Source organism: Heteronotia binoei, chromosome 12 (genome assembly GCF_032191835.1).
Source record: "Heteronotia binoei isolate CCM8104 ecotype False Entrance Well chromosome 12, APGP_CSIRO_Hbin_v1, whole genome shotgun sequence".
Classification (NCBI taxonomy): Eukaryota; Metazoa; Chordata; class Lepidosauria; order Squamata; family Gekkonidae; genus Heteronotia; species Heteronotia binoei.
Genome location: NC_083234.1, coordinates 58,927,456 through 58,941,437, shown reverse-complemented (window position 1 = coordinate 58,941,437; position 13,982 = coordinate 58,927,456). Strand labels below are relative to the sequence as shown.

The window sequence follows — 13,982 nt, the reverse complement described above, 5'->3', positions numbered from 1 at the left end:
TGGGGGCTGTTGCTATGAAATGCACAAAATCTCCCCCCACCTCCAAAGCTTCACTTCAGGGTCTTTTTGGAACCCTCCTGAATGTTAGACAAAAGCTGATGGAAAACAAGAGATGTTGCCTTTTGTTCGTCACCAGACTACTCACAGAGTCATATTATGTCCTTGCGATTGAAGTGACCATGTTCTACCCCACTCCGGACATAAAGAGGGTTCTAAATTTTAGTGACAAGCATGAAGTGGAGGGGGAGGGAAGAAAGGGGGGGAAGAATTGGCCCCAAGCAAAAAAGAAGAAGAGAGAAAGAAAATAGCTAGTGAGCCAACACACTGATTGCTCACAAAACTGACGTGGGATTTTCAAGAATGATGATTGCTTTTACTATTGCTCAGTTACTTAGCTTCTTGACTCTAATTAGCTCTTCTTAGCAACTAACTCCCCCCTACCTATATGTAATATTGGAGGGGATCTGTTTCAATGAAACTGAAGGTGTCTACATGTACACAGGCAAAGTCTCTCAGTTCTCACTCATACCCAGAATTGCACTTTGTCCTGAACTCAAACTTATTTCTCACATCTGTTTATTAACTCTTGTATTTGTGTGTTAATTTACCGTCATTCACAGATCCTACCAGCCCCTTAATCCAGTTGCAGCTATAATCACCCATGCATCTTGACTCTGGCCCTCTCCCCTTCCTATATATATATATATATATATATATATATATATATATATATATATATATATATATATATATATAGTATAATGGTTGGGGAAATTATTTTCACTGTATCTGAAGAAGTGTGCTCGCACACAAAAGCTCATACTTTAAATAAAACCTTGTTGATCTTAAAGGTGCCACCAGAGTCAAATTTTGTTCTGTAGCTTCAAGACCAACACAGCTTCTCATTGCTACCATAGTTCCATCCCTGTGCAGAGCCAACTGCAAAGCAACAAGGCAGGCTTCTGCCCCAAGGAGTATACAATCTACATTTCAACTGGCATGGGAGGAAGATGAGGAAGAGAAACAAGAAAGCCCAGCTATGACACGAAGCTTGTGGAGAGGCAGAAGATGGCCCTCAATTTTCATTTGTGACCACAAACATAAAAAAGGAATGTAGGAGGCAAAAGCTTCCAGGCCTCTGACCCAGAGGGAGCCCTGATCCATGTGAACTTTGGCCCCAGGTAAATCTGGTAAATCCTTCCAGTATCACAAGACTTCCATTTCCTCTTGAATTTTAAAGAACTTTCTTTGTGGCCCCACACACGGTCCCTAGTCAGACAGACACACGACAATAAGAAACTTCTATTTCATGCCTCTTGACTTGTGTGTTGTTTTCTAGATATTGCTGTAGCCACCGCAACATGTCAGTTACTGATTCTTTTGCACCTGGACAGGATCTAAAGGAGACTTGGGCAAGAAATGGCAGGGGAACCTATCATGAGGATGCCCCATTGCCACTGCGAACATCTCAGCATCCAAAGCAGACAAGGCAGAGGCCTGGCACCGACTGGCCTTGTGCAAGCAGAGGCTCCCTTGCTGCTGAAGAATCGCCACCTACAAATATGTCTGGCTGTCTGCGGCTGAATTAATGTAGGCCTCCTGACGTTTGGCAGGAAAGTGTATTTCTTGAAGTGCCCTTTTAAAAGGGGCAAGAGAAAGTGCGCCCGGAACTCAGGCCTGAGAGGGGGGAGAGACGGTTCTTTTGCGAGGGCCTGGGCTCAGTCTGAAAGCCCGTGACTAGGATGGAGGGCGGGGGGAAAGTGGGCCCTGTGCAGGCCTGCACGCAACAGCATTTGCCTAAATCTTCGCATTTGACATGACTGCATGTCAAAGACACAAATCCCTTTGCTTTTCCCGTGTGATTTATCTACCAATAATGCTGGTCTAGTTCTTACAAGATGACATAAATAGAACCACAAGAAAGTCCCTTAGAACTAGAGAGCTGCTTTGCTATTCAAGAGCAACAGCAGCCAAGAGCGGCCTTCTCGGTTCTGCTCCCCCTCCTTTGTCTGATCTCCGATCTCAGGGACTGGACTTTGGTGCTCGCCTCCCATGACTACAATCGAGTGCCTCTCTGCTGCTTTCCCAAAGGAGCAGCTAAGGAACCCCAGCCCGGACAGGCAGCAAAGAATGCGACTGCGATCACCCACACTAAAGAGGGCATTTTCTCTCCACTTTCCATGCATTTTCCAACTGCCAGTTCACATAGTAAAATCCGGTTGGAAAGTGCACGGAAAGTGGGTTGAAAGTGCATTCTTTGGGGGGTGCGATTGCAGCCTGGGCGACTGTGCATTAACCTGCATGAATAATAGCAACCCCTTCACAAACTTTTGATTTGAAAAGATTCCTTTGATAATCTCTTCCCTTCATTCATATACCCCACTCCCCCCACCAGGAGTATCCCTTTCTCCATGTTATCCTTACAACAACCCTGAGAGGTAGGCTAGTTAGGCTTCATTCTTCCCACTACGTTCCCCTTTGTTCCACGAATATTTCCCCTGCCCACCTCCGCTGGTTTTGCCAGAAGGTGAAAGAAACTGACTGCAGCAGGGCTTCAGCTGTTCTGCGGGGCTCCCAAACGTCTGCAGCGCCCTTTGCCTCCTAGATCACTCCGAGGGGTTCCGGAGTTTCTCCAACCTGGAAAGCGGTGCTGGTTTACTTTTAATTAAAAGGGTTTCGGAGTGGATATTTTATTTTTTTATTTTTGAAACAAAGCAGCTAACGAAATAACGAAAATCTTCTGGTTTTATAAACTGTGACAACAGGGTTTTTAAAATAATAATAATAATAATAATAATAAAACTGTTGTTTTGTAAACGGTGAGAATGGGGTGCCATCGTCTTTTTGGCTGGCTGGACTGTCCGGAGTGGTCTTTTTGGCGATCTCCCTTCGGATCGTTTGCGGCGCTTCTCTTTCGGACAATTGTTGGGGGGGGGGGGCGCGCTTTGTTGTAGCAATAAAGGAAAGAGGAGGAGGGAGGGAGGGAGGGAGAGCCAAGCACGACCTAGACGGCAAAAGCGGCTCCGAAGTGGCCCTTTGCCGAACTCTCTGCCAGCAAAGACGGCGCGGTCCTCGCAAGCCCCAACAGGGCCTCCTTTCCCGAAGGCAGCGCGCTCTCCCTGTCGCGGGCTCTCCCTGTCGCCGGCAGTCCCCAGCAGCCTTCCTCCCGAGCCCTGCCGGCGGGTCCCCAGCTCTGGCCTGAACAGGAAAGCCGTGCGAAGGAGGAAAAGGCCGCCCGCCCTCCGCGGCAGAACTCCACTGAAGCGAGCCGAGCGCCGGTCTCTCCCAACGCCTTGGAGAGGCGCCGCAGGAGGATACCGCGTCTTAAGGAAATGCCCGTTTCTATACCGGCGAAAGAGACCGACCTGACCGCTGGGATGCCCTAAAGCAGAAGACAAACCGCGGTTTGGAAGCAAAAAGGGGCGTTTCTTTGCACCCACTCGGGGTTCTGTTCCCCTTCCCGCCGGTGACCTCTCCAAGGCGCGTTGGGCGACCTCTCCAAAGGCGCATCGGGTCCCGGGAAAGAAGCGTCGGGAGAAGGAAGGCGAGGCAGTCCCGGGCCTTTTGAGCAAGCCCATCGGCCGCTTCCCAACCGCCCGCCATTCTTTCATTCATTATTGGCATTCCTTCTGTATTGGTCCAGGCCGGTAAGAGGCCACGCGCGCCCCTCTCCAGCGCTCCCCAAAGGTCAAGCACGACCCCCAAGCAACCTTGCGCTCGTCCGGCCGCTTCCACGGACCGAAGCCCCTCGGAGTTCGGGGCTTGAGCCCCTACCGGGCCGCGGCAAGCCGCCCAGCTTTCTTGGCAGGCCCAACGAAGAACGGGCCTCAGCTAGAAACGGCCCTTTTGCTCGACGAGCGATGGGTTTGCAGATTGTCGGAGCCTCTGAGACAGGAAGGCGGGAGATCGAAAGTGGGAAGGGGGGGCAAGGGGGGCGGAGTGGAGGGGAATAAAACGGGAGAAGGGGCCGAAGAGAAAACGGGCAAAAAAAAGGAACAGCCGAAGAAGAAAGACGTTTTTAAAAGGGAAGAAGCGATAGGGAAAGTGATACGGATTGGGGGAGAGTTTGAAAGGAAAACGTTTAAAAAGAGCAACGCGGGGCTGGGAGGAGAGAAAGCGAAGAACAAGGCCGTCTGAAGGGGAAGGGGGGAGACGAGAAGAGTCGCCGGAGCTCCTGGGCGCCGTCTGTGCCTTCGCTTCTATCCCTCCCACCCCCACAAGCGGCAAGCCTGGCCTACAGCCGCTGGAAGGAAGCTGCTGCGAGCTGGGGCTGCTCTCTCCCCGACCCTTGTAGCGGCTTGCCTTCCCCGCCGAGCCCGCCGCCTCTCGCCTCCCGCTCCAGGCTCGGGAGAGAAGCTCAAGCAGCCAAGCGGTTCTCCCGCTCTGTCTCCATCGACGCCGTCGACGGGCCGTAAGACCTTCCCAAAGCACACGCGTAAAAACCGGGAACCGGTAGGTTGCTAAACCCTTCCAGCCCCCCCCCCCCCCTCTCTCTCAGCCGCTTGAAGAGTTTGGTTTGGTTTGGTTGTTTTTTTAAACCAGATCGGCTCCGGGGAAACTGGCCGCCTTCGATTGGATTCGATCCGAATTCTTTGCAGCCGCCCAAACCTCGGCAGCCTCCACACCCCTAGCTCTGAAAGGCGTCTCACGGCTGGAACCTCCGCGTGCGAGAGCCCAGCCTGGATTCCACCGAGCCCCGATGTGGAGCCGATCCGCATTGGCGCCTGAAGGACGCGGGGGACAAATCCGGAGGATTTCTTGGGATGGGCTCCCCAGAGAGTCGCGTGGCGCCCAGGGCTTGTTAGAGACCCGCGGGGGGGGAGGGGGGAGGCGAAGGCCAAGTCGACAACATTAATAATACAAATAATACACCATTAAGTAAACAGTCATAAAATATGTAGACCGTTAAGTCAAAATTAATCGGATATCTGTGGCTGGACACCCCTTTGTTTCTTGGGCTTCTACCGGGGGTGGGGTATCATCTCCCTGTTGGGGGGGGGGGGTAGAGTAGGTCCCTTCACCCTTTTCTCTTTCAAGGTGAAAAACATCTTTCGTTCCCTGCCGGGGAAACTCCTGGCCCATCCACAGGACTGCGTTCTTCGCCACCTCCAGTAACCCGTCTCCCCGCCCTCCCACACACACACGCACTCACCCACTGCTTCTTTCCTCCCCACACAATAAGGATCCACGCCTCCTTACTCGGAAGTAAGTCACCCTGTGTTTCAAAGGGGCTTGCCCAGTCTCCCTATCTGCTCTGGCATTTATTTGCTGGGGGGGGCGGGGGCTCCAATACAAGACCACCGAAAGATTCGTTTCGTCGCACGAATGCTTAATAGGAAATTTAGAAACGAACGGACAATGTTATTGAAGCAGCAGATACATGAATGGAATCCAGTAGATCCATAGAATATCGTCCCCTCCAAAGTACAGATTTCTTATAAAATCCTCGAGTCTCTTTTCGTTCCTTCCTCCCACGAATTCTTTGAGAGCAATCCTAAGCAGGTCTACTCTGAATTCTACTACAGTTTATTCAATGGGCCTTACTCCCAGGAAAGTCTCTTAGGATTGCATTGTTAATTTCCATCTTCCCCACCAAAACAGTCCAGCGAATGCAGTGACTTGGGGATTGGGGGGGGGGGGGGTGTAATTTTTTTTTTTTTAAGAACGTCCTTAAAAAGCTGACATTCCCCACGCCAGACGAAAGCATTATTTAAAGAAGGAACTTCGCAATCTCTTCTGGCGTTTCATTGCTCGTATAACTTTCCCACCCATGGCATTTTTAAAAGCGAATACTGTTTAAATACATTTTTATATCAAGTCGCTAATTGGAAAACAAATATTATTCCGTTTCGCAGCACCAACAAGCAGACTCGTAATTTTTTCCCCTCCTAAAAGAGGCCGCGACGAGGATATTAAATATTTAAAAACTCACACAAAAAAGCGAGCGAAAAGATTGCAGGTAATTTCCTGCCTAGAATAATCACAAAGGACTGCCGGATCCTAGGTGGAAGCAAACACCATTTACTCGGGGGGGGGGGGAACCCATTGGATTCTTTGGAGCTTACGCCCGAGTAAAGCCTACAAACCCGCGGCCTTCTAAAGACCCTCGCCGCACGGATGCCAGGGGACTGAAGCCCACCGTTTTAAGGATCGCGGGCGGGGAAGAAAAGGATCCAAAGCGATCCATTAGGAAGTTAAGGTGTGGGGGGGAATCAAACCGTGTATTTGCATCGTTTAAATGTATTCAATTCTGGAAAAGAAAGGCCGGGGGCTGCAGTGGGGGCTTACTTCGAAGTCGACCCGAAGTGTGACCCGGTTTCAGTTCTGTGGGCTTCTACTGGACGGCAACGGAGCCGGCTTCAGACCCCTCCCCCCACACCCCTCCTTTGATCTGCGGCGGCCTCTCTGACCCCTGGAGGAGCCCAAGCAACTGCAGACGGACAGGCTGCGGAGACGGAAAGACAAGGATTGGATCCCCACCCCCCACCCCGCAGAAGGACCAACACGCCGAACCCACGTCATGATGGAACCTCTGACGACGCAGCACGACAGACACACAGAACCAGGCGGGGAAGAGGCCTTTGATCCTCCACGTCTGGCATTCTATTCGAAGGGGGGGGGGAGATACCTTCTTCCATGGGGTCTCCCCCACTGCACAGCCTGGATGAGAGAAGCCTGCCTTGGGCAGCAGAAGGCCCCGAGTTTGCCTTGGATCCCCCGAGCCGTGACCCTCCCTCCGTCCTCCCCTCCCCCCCTGCCCGGCCAGGCCGTCCCGAAGTCCGAAGGCGCCGTCGGAGGGGAGGGGGCGGGGTCTGCAGGGCCTTACTGTTGGTAGTCTTGCTTGCAGTAGAGCTTGCGGTCCCGGAAATAGCAGCTGGTCGTCAGAGCCTGTTGACACACGGCGCACTGCAAGCACTCTTCGTGCCAAGACGACTCGTTGACGCGCATCAGAAAGCGGTCCGAGATGGGCCGCTGGCAGCCCTCGCAGACGGCCTGGTGTTGGCACTCCGACCCTGAGGAGGAGGAGGAGGAAGGCGGGGGAGAGGCGACCCAGAGAGCCGGTCGGCGGAGGGGGGGGGGGGAGAGAAAGAAAAGAAACGGGTGAAAACACCCTCTCAGACACCGGTCGGCCGCCTTGCTGGAGCCCCCCAACTCCTATCAGCCGCGTGTCAAAGCAAGCGAAGCCACCTGCCGCGGGGGGGGGGGGGGGAGATGAAGGCGTCCGAGACCCACCTTGCCGAGGCCTGGACCGGCTTTCAGCTCCCTTTGTTCCCCCAGAGCAGGCCCTCTAGTCTCCGGCAGGCCCCGCGGCCCCAAAGAGAAGGGCAGGCCTCGGGAACCCACCACCCGGTGCCTGGCCATTCTCTCCTCCGCTTTCTGCAGCGCTCAACACCTTGGACAAGCCCAGGGAAGGAGTTCGGGATCCCGCACAGACGGGGAGCGGGGGAGGGGGGGGGCGCAGATTTTTTTTTTAAATAAAACTTTCCAAAATGTTTTGTTCTTTTCCTTCCCTCTGTTTTCTTTTGCGCCTTAATTCGCTGGGGTCCCTTTTTCGCCAGGACTGGCGTCAGGCTTGTTTAGAAAGGCGCGGAAAGCGCGGCCTGCCGACCGAAGGAGAGAAGCCCGGGCTCGCCTGGCCCTGACAACCCCCCCCCCCCACCCCGTCAGGGAAATCCCCCCTTCTGGTTCTCTTCGGGTCTGGCCTGAGCGGGGCCAGGCGATCGGCAGAAGGAGACTGATCAGAGGTCGACCCACCCACGCACCCAATGGCCATCGAGCGCATCGAAGTAATCGTCCAATACGCGGCTGCTGGGATCTCTTTGATCATCCTCTGCCAAGTGAGGCTATTGTTGACTGGGGGGCACATTCCGGACTCCGGAGATTTATCGTGGACTCCTCGGAGCCGCTTCGTCCTATGAATGGAGCCGGTGGCCAGCTGACCGAGTCTATGGCACAGAGGGTTGAACGGGGCGGGGGGGGGGGGCGAGATAGACGCCCGGGTAGTCCAGGGCACCAAATGCCCTCATAGGGTGCCCCCTCTCTTGGGGGGAATCGGGCAGGTTCTCAAGCCACTGACTTTAGGGTAACAGAGCAAAAAAGTTCCAAAGGAGGGGACATATTCAGGCAAGCCGGGGAGAACACACCTGAGTCGACATTGCCCTGCACCCGTCTACCTGGAAGGGGGGGCGGTTCCCTCTCTAGCCTCTCGGTAAAATTTAGGGAGGCGCCGTGTGCGTCAAGTTGTTGGGGACAGCAGCGCGGAGCTCCGTTCGGTCGGTGTGTCCTGCGACTACCGCAAGCCACGCGTTTGTCTAACTCCAAGCTGCCCGCTCGGTTTTGGAGCGACACAAAGTTCCTCAACAGGCCGGTGAAGGGGGAGTCTTCCGGGCGGGGGCGGGGGCTTCGCCGGAGTTTGCTGCAATGGCGCCGCTTTGAAGTTTGCTTGCAACCAAACTCCAGCCTTGAAAGCGTCACCAGCATCAAAGAAAAGAAAAGAAACCCAAACAAATCCTTCCACGCGCGCCTGAAAGACGGGAGGGGGAGGGGGAGGAACCTGACAGGCGCTGGCTACCGAAACGCGCGGCGGGAGAAGGAAGAGAGAGATCGCTGCCGAAGTCTGCAAGAAGTTAGTCAGGGGAAGCCTCTCTTGCAGGCTCCAGAAAGGGGCCTCCTCCTCCTCCTCGACCCCTTCTCAAGCGTTCCTCCGGGTCAATGCGTTTAGGGATCGGGGCGAGGAGGCTTTCCGTCCCGCGATCCATTCCCGCTGACCGCCAGGTCTAGAGAGCTCCGGATTCCCTGCGCGGCTTTCCTGGGCAGACAAATCCTCCGCGGCTGCAGACCGAGAGATGGGGCGCCCGGGATCGGGGCCTTTTCCTGAGCTCCGAAGCCTCGTTCATTGACCTCATTCTATGTTACTAATAAAGGGGAAACCCTGCCCCCCCCAAAGGGGGGGGGTAAACGCAGTGGGGGGGAGGGAGGGAGAACTCACCCAGCAGGACGCCCAGCGTGGCGGGCCCCGAGCGCAGCGGGTGATCCTCCATTTTAATCCCGTCGAGCATCTTGGCGCAGTCGGCGGGGCCCCGGCTGAAGCACCTCTCCAGCGACTCGGGCGCCGCGGCCACGTCCATGGGGCGCCGGATGGCCGGGCGGGCGGCGGGCGGGGAGGAGGCGCTCCGGGCCGGCGGGGGCTGGGATCAGGGCCGCGGCGGAGCAGCTGGCAGGGGCCGGCCGAGGAGAGAGAGCGGCGCTGCAGCGGAGCCGGCAGAAGCGTCCATGGGCGAAGGTCAGACAAGCATCGCGACCCGACGGCGGCAGCGGCGGCGGCTGCGGGGCGGCGGGAAGGGTCACCTGCGGGCTAGAGGCGGCCTGCCGAGCCCCTCGCGGGGCGGAGGGGGCGGCGGGGCCCTCCCCAGAGCCAGGGGAAGCCCGGCACGGCATGCAATCCCAGGCTGCGGCTCTCTCCCGGAGCGCTCCCACGCCAAAGTGCCATCCAGAGTCCCGAGCCAGGAGGCGCTCCGTTTAGAAGCGGCGGAAAACGGCGGCGGAGGAACACGCCCACCCCGCCGGCCGCCTCACCTCCGCCTCTCCCCCCTCCCGCCTCCTGCCCAAAAAGGGAAGGGAAGGGAAAAAACTTGCTGACATTTGAACTTCCAATTGGTGCCTCGCAGATCCTTGCGCGGCGGTGAGGCGGTTTCCTGGACGTCAAAGAGTGCCCCGTGCTTACGCGCGAAGGGAAGCGAAGCGAGCGAGGGGAAAGGGAAGACGAAGGAGGGAGGCGGCTGGGAGGGGAGAGAGGGGGGGGCGACGGGTGGGCCTATGTGGAGATATAAATAAATAAGTGGCGGGAGGGGGAGGGGGGACGAGGCCCCCTTCCTTCTCCGGCTCCTGACAAAAGCCGCGCCGCCAGGTAGCCGCTCACCAGCAGCAGAGCCCAGCCAGGTGACAAGTCGCGCGAAGTGGAAGGATCGGAGCCGGGGGGCGGCGGCGGCGGCCGAGGATCGGGAGCCCAGGGGCAGGAGGAGGAGGAAGCGGGAGCGCCGAAGCAGCCGCGGCTGAGGAGGGCCGGACAGGTAGAAGGAGCCCCGGGAGGGGGGCCAGGGGAGGAGAAGAGCGGGCCCCCGACGGCCCCGGCGGGAGCAGAGGGGCGCAGGGCTTGGGGAGATTGCGGGAGCCCGCCGGGAGGTGGCTTCGCTTTGCTTCTTGGCCGGCTCCCTCCCTTCCTCCGGGGCGGTGGGGGGAGGGGTTGCCCGGGAAGGGCGTCGGGCGGCTCTTCGCCTCCAGTCTCTGCCACCCCCCTGGCTGCCACTCCTGGTGGGAAACAAACCCGCCTGCCAGCTGGACGGCCGGGAGCGGGCGGCCGGGGCTCTTGGCCCGCGCTGGCGGCAGAGTTGGCGGGCAGAAGGGAACCTCCCGGCCCGTCTCTCTCCCTACAAGCGCTGGCTCCGGCCATCAGCCTCCCGCCTCCTCCCGGCAGTCCAGGGAAGGGCTGGCCCCTTCGCCCCTGGCCGGGGGCCCCCGGGAGTCGAACTGCAAGAGGCGCCCACCCGCCAGCGCTTCAGTCGGCGTCCCCCGCGCCCCTGACAGCGGGCAGGCCCCATGCATCCGGCCGCCCATCCCGGGAGAAGAGCCCCGGCAAAGATTGGGCCCTCCCACGAGCTCTGCGCCACCGGCACGGCGGGGGCTCCGGGAAGCGAATCGACCTGCGCTTTCGAGGGCTACCCGGGTCGCCGAGGCACTGGGGGCTTCTAGGGAGCCCTTCCCCTCCGCCCACCCCAGCCCCCGGCGGCTCCTCTCCTCCTGCAGCCCAGAGAGCCCGAGAGCCGGAGTCTGCGCCGCCCGCCTGGACAGAAGGTCTTGGGGGGAGCGGGGGAGGCTGTGCAACAGGAGGGGAAGGGTGCCATTTTTGTGTGGAGGAGGGGGGGGATTAAGTCCGCTTGGCCGCCTCGGGTTCCTTCCACGTCCTCCGTCGAACCTAGTTCGGCACCTTGGCTGTTGGCTCGCAAGAGCCCGACCCGACCTCTGGTCCCAGTCTTTGGGAACCGACAGTCTGCTGCCAACCCGAGCAAAAGAGAGGAGGGGCTGCTGGCCCCTCGTGGAAAGGTCCCAAATCAGCCGAAGGCCCAGCTGGGGTCGGCCGCCCCGGAAAGGTCACTTGGGCCGTACAGGAGACGAGTGCTCCCCCTCCCCCCCCGGCTCCCCCCTCACTTTTATGTCTTCCCCCTTTTAAAACGTGAGACAAAAGTCTCTGGCCTCTCGGCTGGTTGGTTTCCATCAGTTCTGGCCGTGGTGAGGATAGGATGGGCGGATGGGGACCATGAAAGCTGAAGGCTATTTCCACGCCTTTCTTGCCTGGTTCTGCAGCACATCGGGTTTCTGGTACACGCGTTGGCTCCTGAGGTGTCTCCCGGGCCTTAGAAAATGGACGAGTCTATTCAGAATAATACTTATAAGTCACCTGATCGTGAATGTGTGCCTTTTGTTCAAAGTGTTTTCCTTTCTCTGGGGGGGGGGGGCGGGTATCATTTCGCTAACTTGAAATATTTGCTCTTGCAAAAAAAGGGGGGGCTTTCCTCCGACTGGATGCAACAAATAGATTGATTTTAAAAAGCGGGCCCAGTTCTGGCGAAATTTAAAATACATACCGTGTCTCTCAGACCGCCTAGAAATGGATTTCGTGTCGGCTCTCCAGCCGCTGTGGGATCTTTCCTGGGGGCCCAGATTGCAAATTGACCTAAATACTATTTAAACCAGCCGAACAGAAAGGAATGAAAATGAGTTGGGGCCAAATTGAATGTCTGTTTCAGGTCTCCCCCACTTTTCGGGTTCTCCCTTCACCCCACCTCCCTGCCCTTTCGATATAACTCCTAAGAAAACTGAAGAGATGCGAGTTTAGCTCCTTTGGAAAAGGTTGGGGGGTTTCGTTCAATAAATTGTATTTATATAGATACAAACACACCCTCCCCAACACACACACCCTTTTTAAAAATCAGATCTGTTGCATTTTGGACCCCCCAAAAACCCCACCAGCCAATATTCTTTAATGTTCAGCACGAGGCTTTTTAGGTTTCAGAAAGCGCAACAGAGAAGCCCTTAGTTTTCATACCAAGCGGCCTTCTCCCCGAAACAGACTTCCCCCCTTTATCGCGCGGACCATCCCGAATTTAGACACGATTGTCTCGTGAAATCGGCAAGGAAAACTACGGACGCGGGGTGGGGGGTCACTGGGGGAGAGGTCCGCTGCAAGGTGGCGATTGCGCGCCAGACAACAGGCCGGAGAATTCGGTGGAGCCGCTACTCGGAGAAATACGCTGTCTCTCTTTTCCTCAAACCCCCCCCTTCCCCCATAGTCTGTAAGGGAACCTGCCCCCCCTAACACCTCTGTTCTCCTAGTTGCCGATTAATCACCGCCGTAATCTCTTCTTTCTTTCTTTCTTTCTTTCTTTCTTTCTTTCTTTCTTTCTTTCTTTCTTTCTTTCTTTCTTTCTTTCTTTCTTTCTTTCTTTCTTTCTTTCTTTCTTTCTTTCTTTCTTTCTTTCTTTCTTTCTTTCTTTCTTTCTTTCTTTCTTTCTTTCTTTCTTTCTTTCTTTCTTTCTTTCTTGTGACATGGTCTTTTTTCTTGCCTGTAGAAGCCATGTGCTCGGGCGGCGGACGCAGCCTTTGCGTGGGGCTCCCCTCCTCGGCTCATGCCGGCCCAGGCCAGAGCCCAAGCGGCTGGCCTCGAGGATTCCGGGCCAAAGGATGCGCCAGGAGGCCGCAGAGCGCAGGCGGCAGCCGCGAAAAGCAACCCGCATTTGGTGACTCGTTTCCTCTGGGGACGGAGAGTTTGGGGCAGAACAGACAGAGGGGGGGCGTCCTAAGGGAGGCGGCAGGCCCCTTCCCTCCCTCCCTCCCTCCCTCCCCACGCCGCAACTCTTTCCTGGGACCTCGACCTTCTCAAATTCAAAGGAAGACTCGAACTCGGTCCCATCCCAGCAGTTTGGGCTGCAGATCAGTAGGAAGCCGGCCGCGGGGGTGTCAGGTGCGCTCCAGCTTCCAAGGCGGGAGAGGGAGGAGGCTGAGAGCCACAAAATCGCCCGGCCTGGCCAACCGCCCGCCGGTGCCACCGACACCGCCCGCCCGCCCGCCGGTCACAGGAGCTCAAGCCGGACTCTGGCGGGGCGCGCAGGCAAGGCACCGCGGTTTCCCAGCTGAGACCCACTCGGAAGGTGGGGCAGGGGAGGTGGTGGCCCGGAGGCCCGGAGCGGCGACGCTCTCCTCATCTCGCTCTTGTCCGGGGAAAGTCCAGCCAAGTCCAGCCCGAGGCCAAGCCGGTGGCCGGTCTGCAAGAGACGCAGCTCTCCGGCTCTCGGGAGAGAAGCCGCCGGTCCCAGGCCTGAAAGGCAAGACCGCTGGCCCTTTCCCCCTTCCACTTGCCTCAGGAGATCCCAGGGACTGTTGGAATCAGACCCCCCCCCCCATCCCCCCCTCCATACATTCATATATAGGGCGCGCTCCAGCCAGACGCCCGCAGGCCTTGCACTGGATAGCTCAGTCGGCTGGGCAGGGCTTCGCTTCTTTATTTACTGGTATCCTGCATTGGGAGCGCGACTGGGGGGTTCTGGCGGCCTTCGAGCGTCTCAGGTCTGAGGCGCCCGCCCTTTCTTTTGGGGCCCGGGCGGCTGGTCGTTTTTGGCAGGCCCGGGAAGGGCCCGTCTGCAGCGGCAACCCTTCGGCAGGGGCGAGGGCTCGGCGCCTTAGATGCCCTTTCCAAACCGTGACTTGAATCGGTTTCAAAGAGGGGGGGAGGGGGAGCGCGCCGAATGTGCGAGGGGCAGCCCTGGGGCAGCCGTGTTTGCTCGAGGTCAATCCCGCGGAGGCGGCGCTCCTAGGCAAACTTACCTGGGAGGAAGGCCCAGTTAGAGTGGGATTGACTTCTGCGCAAACACGGCCGGGACTTGCACTCGGAACCGAGCAATCCTATGCGGAGCGACTCCCCTCTAAGC

General features: G+C 57.3%; 1 protein-coding gene across 2 annotated transcripts in view; it reads right to left on the bottom strand.

The window, feature by feature from the left end:
- LMX1B (LIM homeobox transcription factor 1 beta) overlaps positions 1-9,183 on the bottom strand; it is a 201,987-nt gene extending 192,804 nt beyond the window's left edge. Inside the window, exons 1-2 of one of the 2 annotated variants that reach the window (XM_060251249.1) lie at positions 8,990-9,183; positions 6,827-7,013 (exon numbers count right to left, since the gene is read on the bottom strand). In XM_060251249.1, coding sequence (XP_060107232.1) covers positions 6,827-7,013; positions 8,990-9,128 — 326 coding nt within the window. In that variant the 5' untranslated portion in view covers positions 9,129-9,183. The remainder of the gene's footprint in view (positions 1-6,826; positions 7,014-8,989) is intronic. The other variant, XM_060251247.1, reaches the window with a different exon arrangement.
- Positions 9,184-13,982: the final 4,799 nt, after the last annotated feature.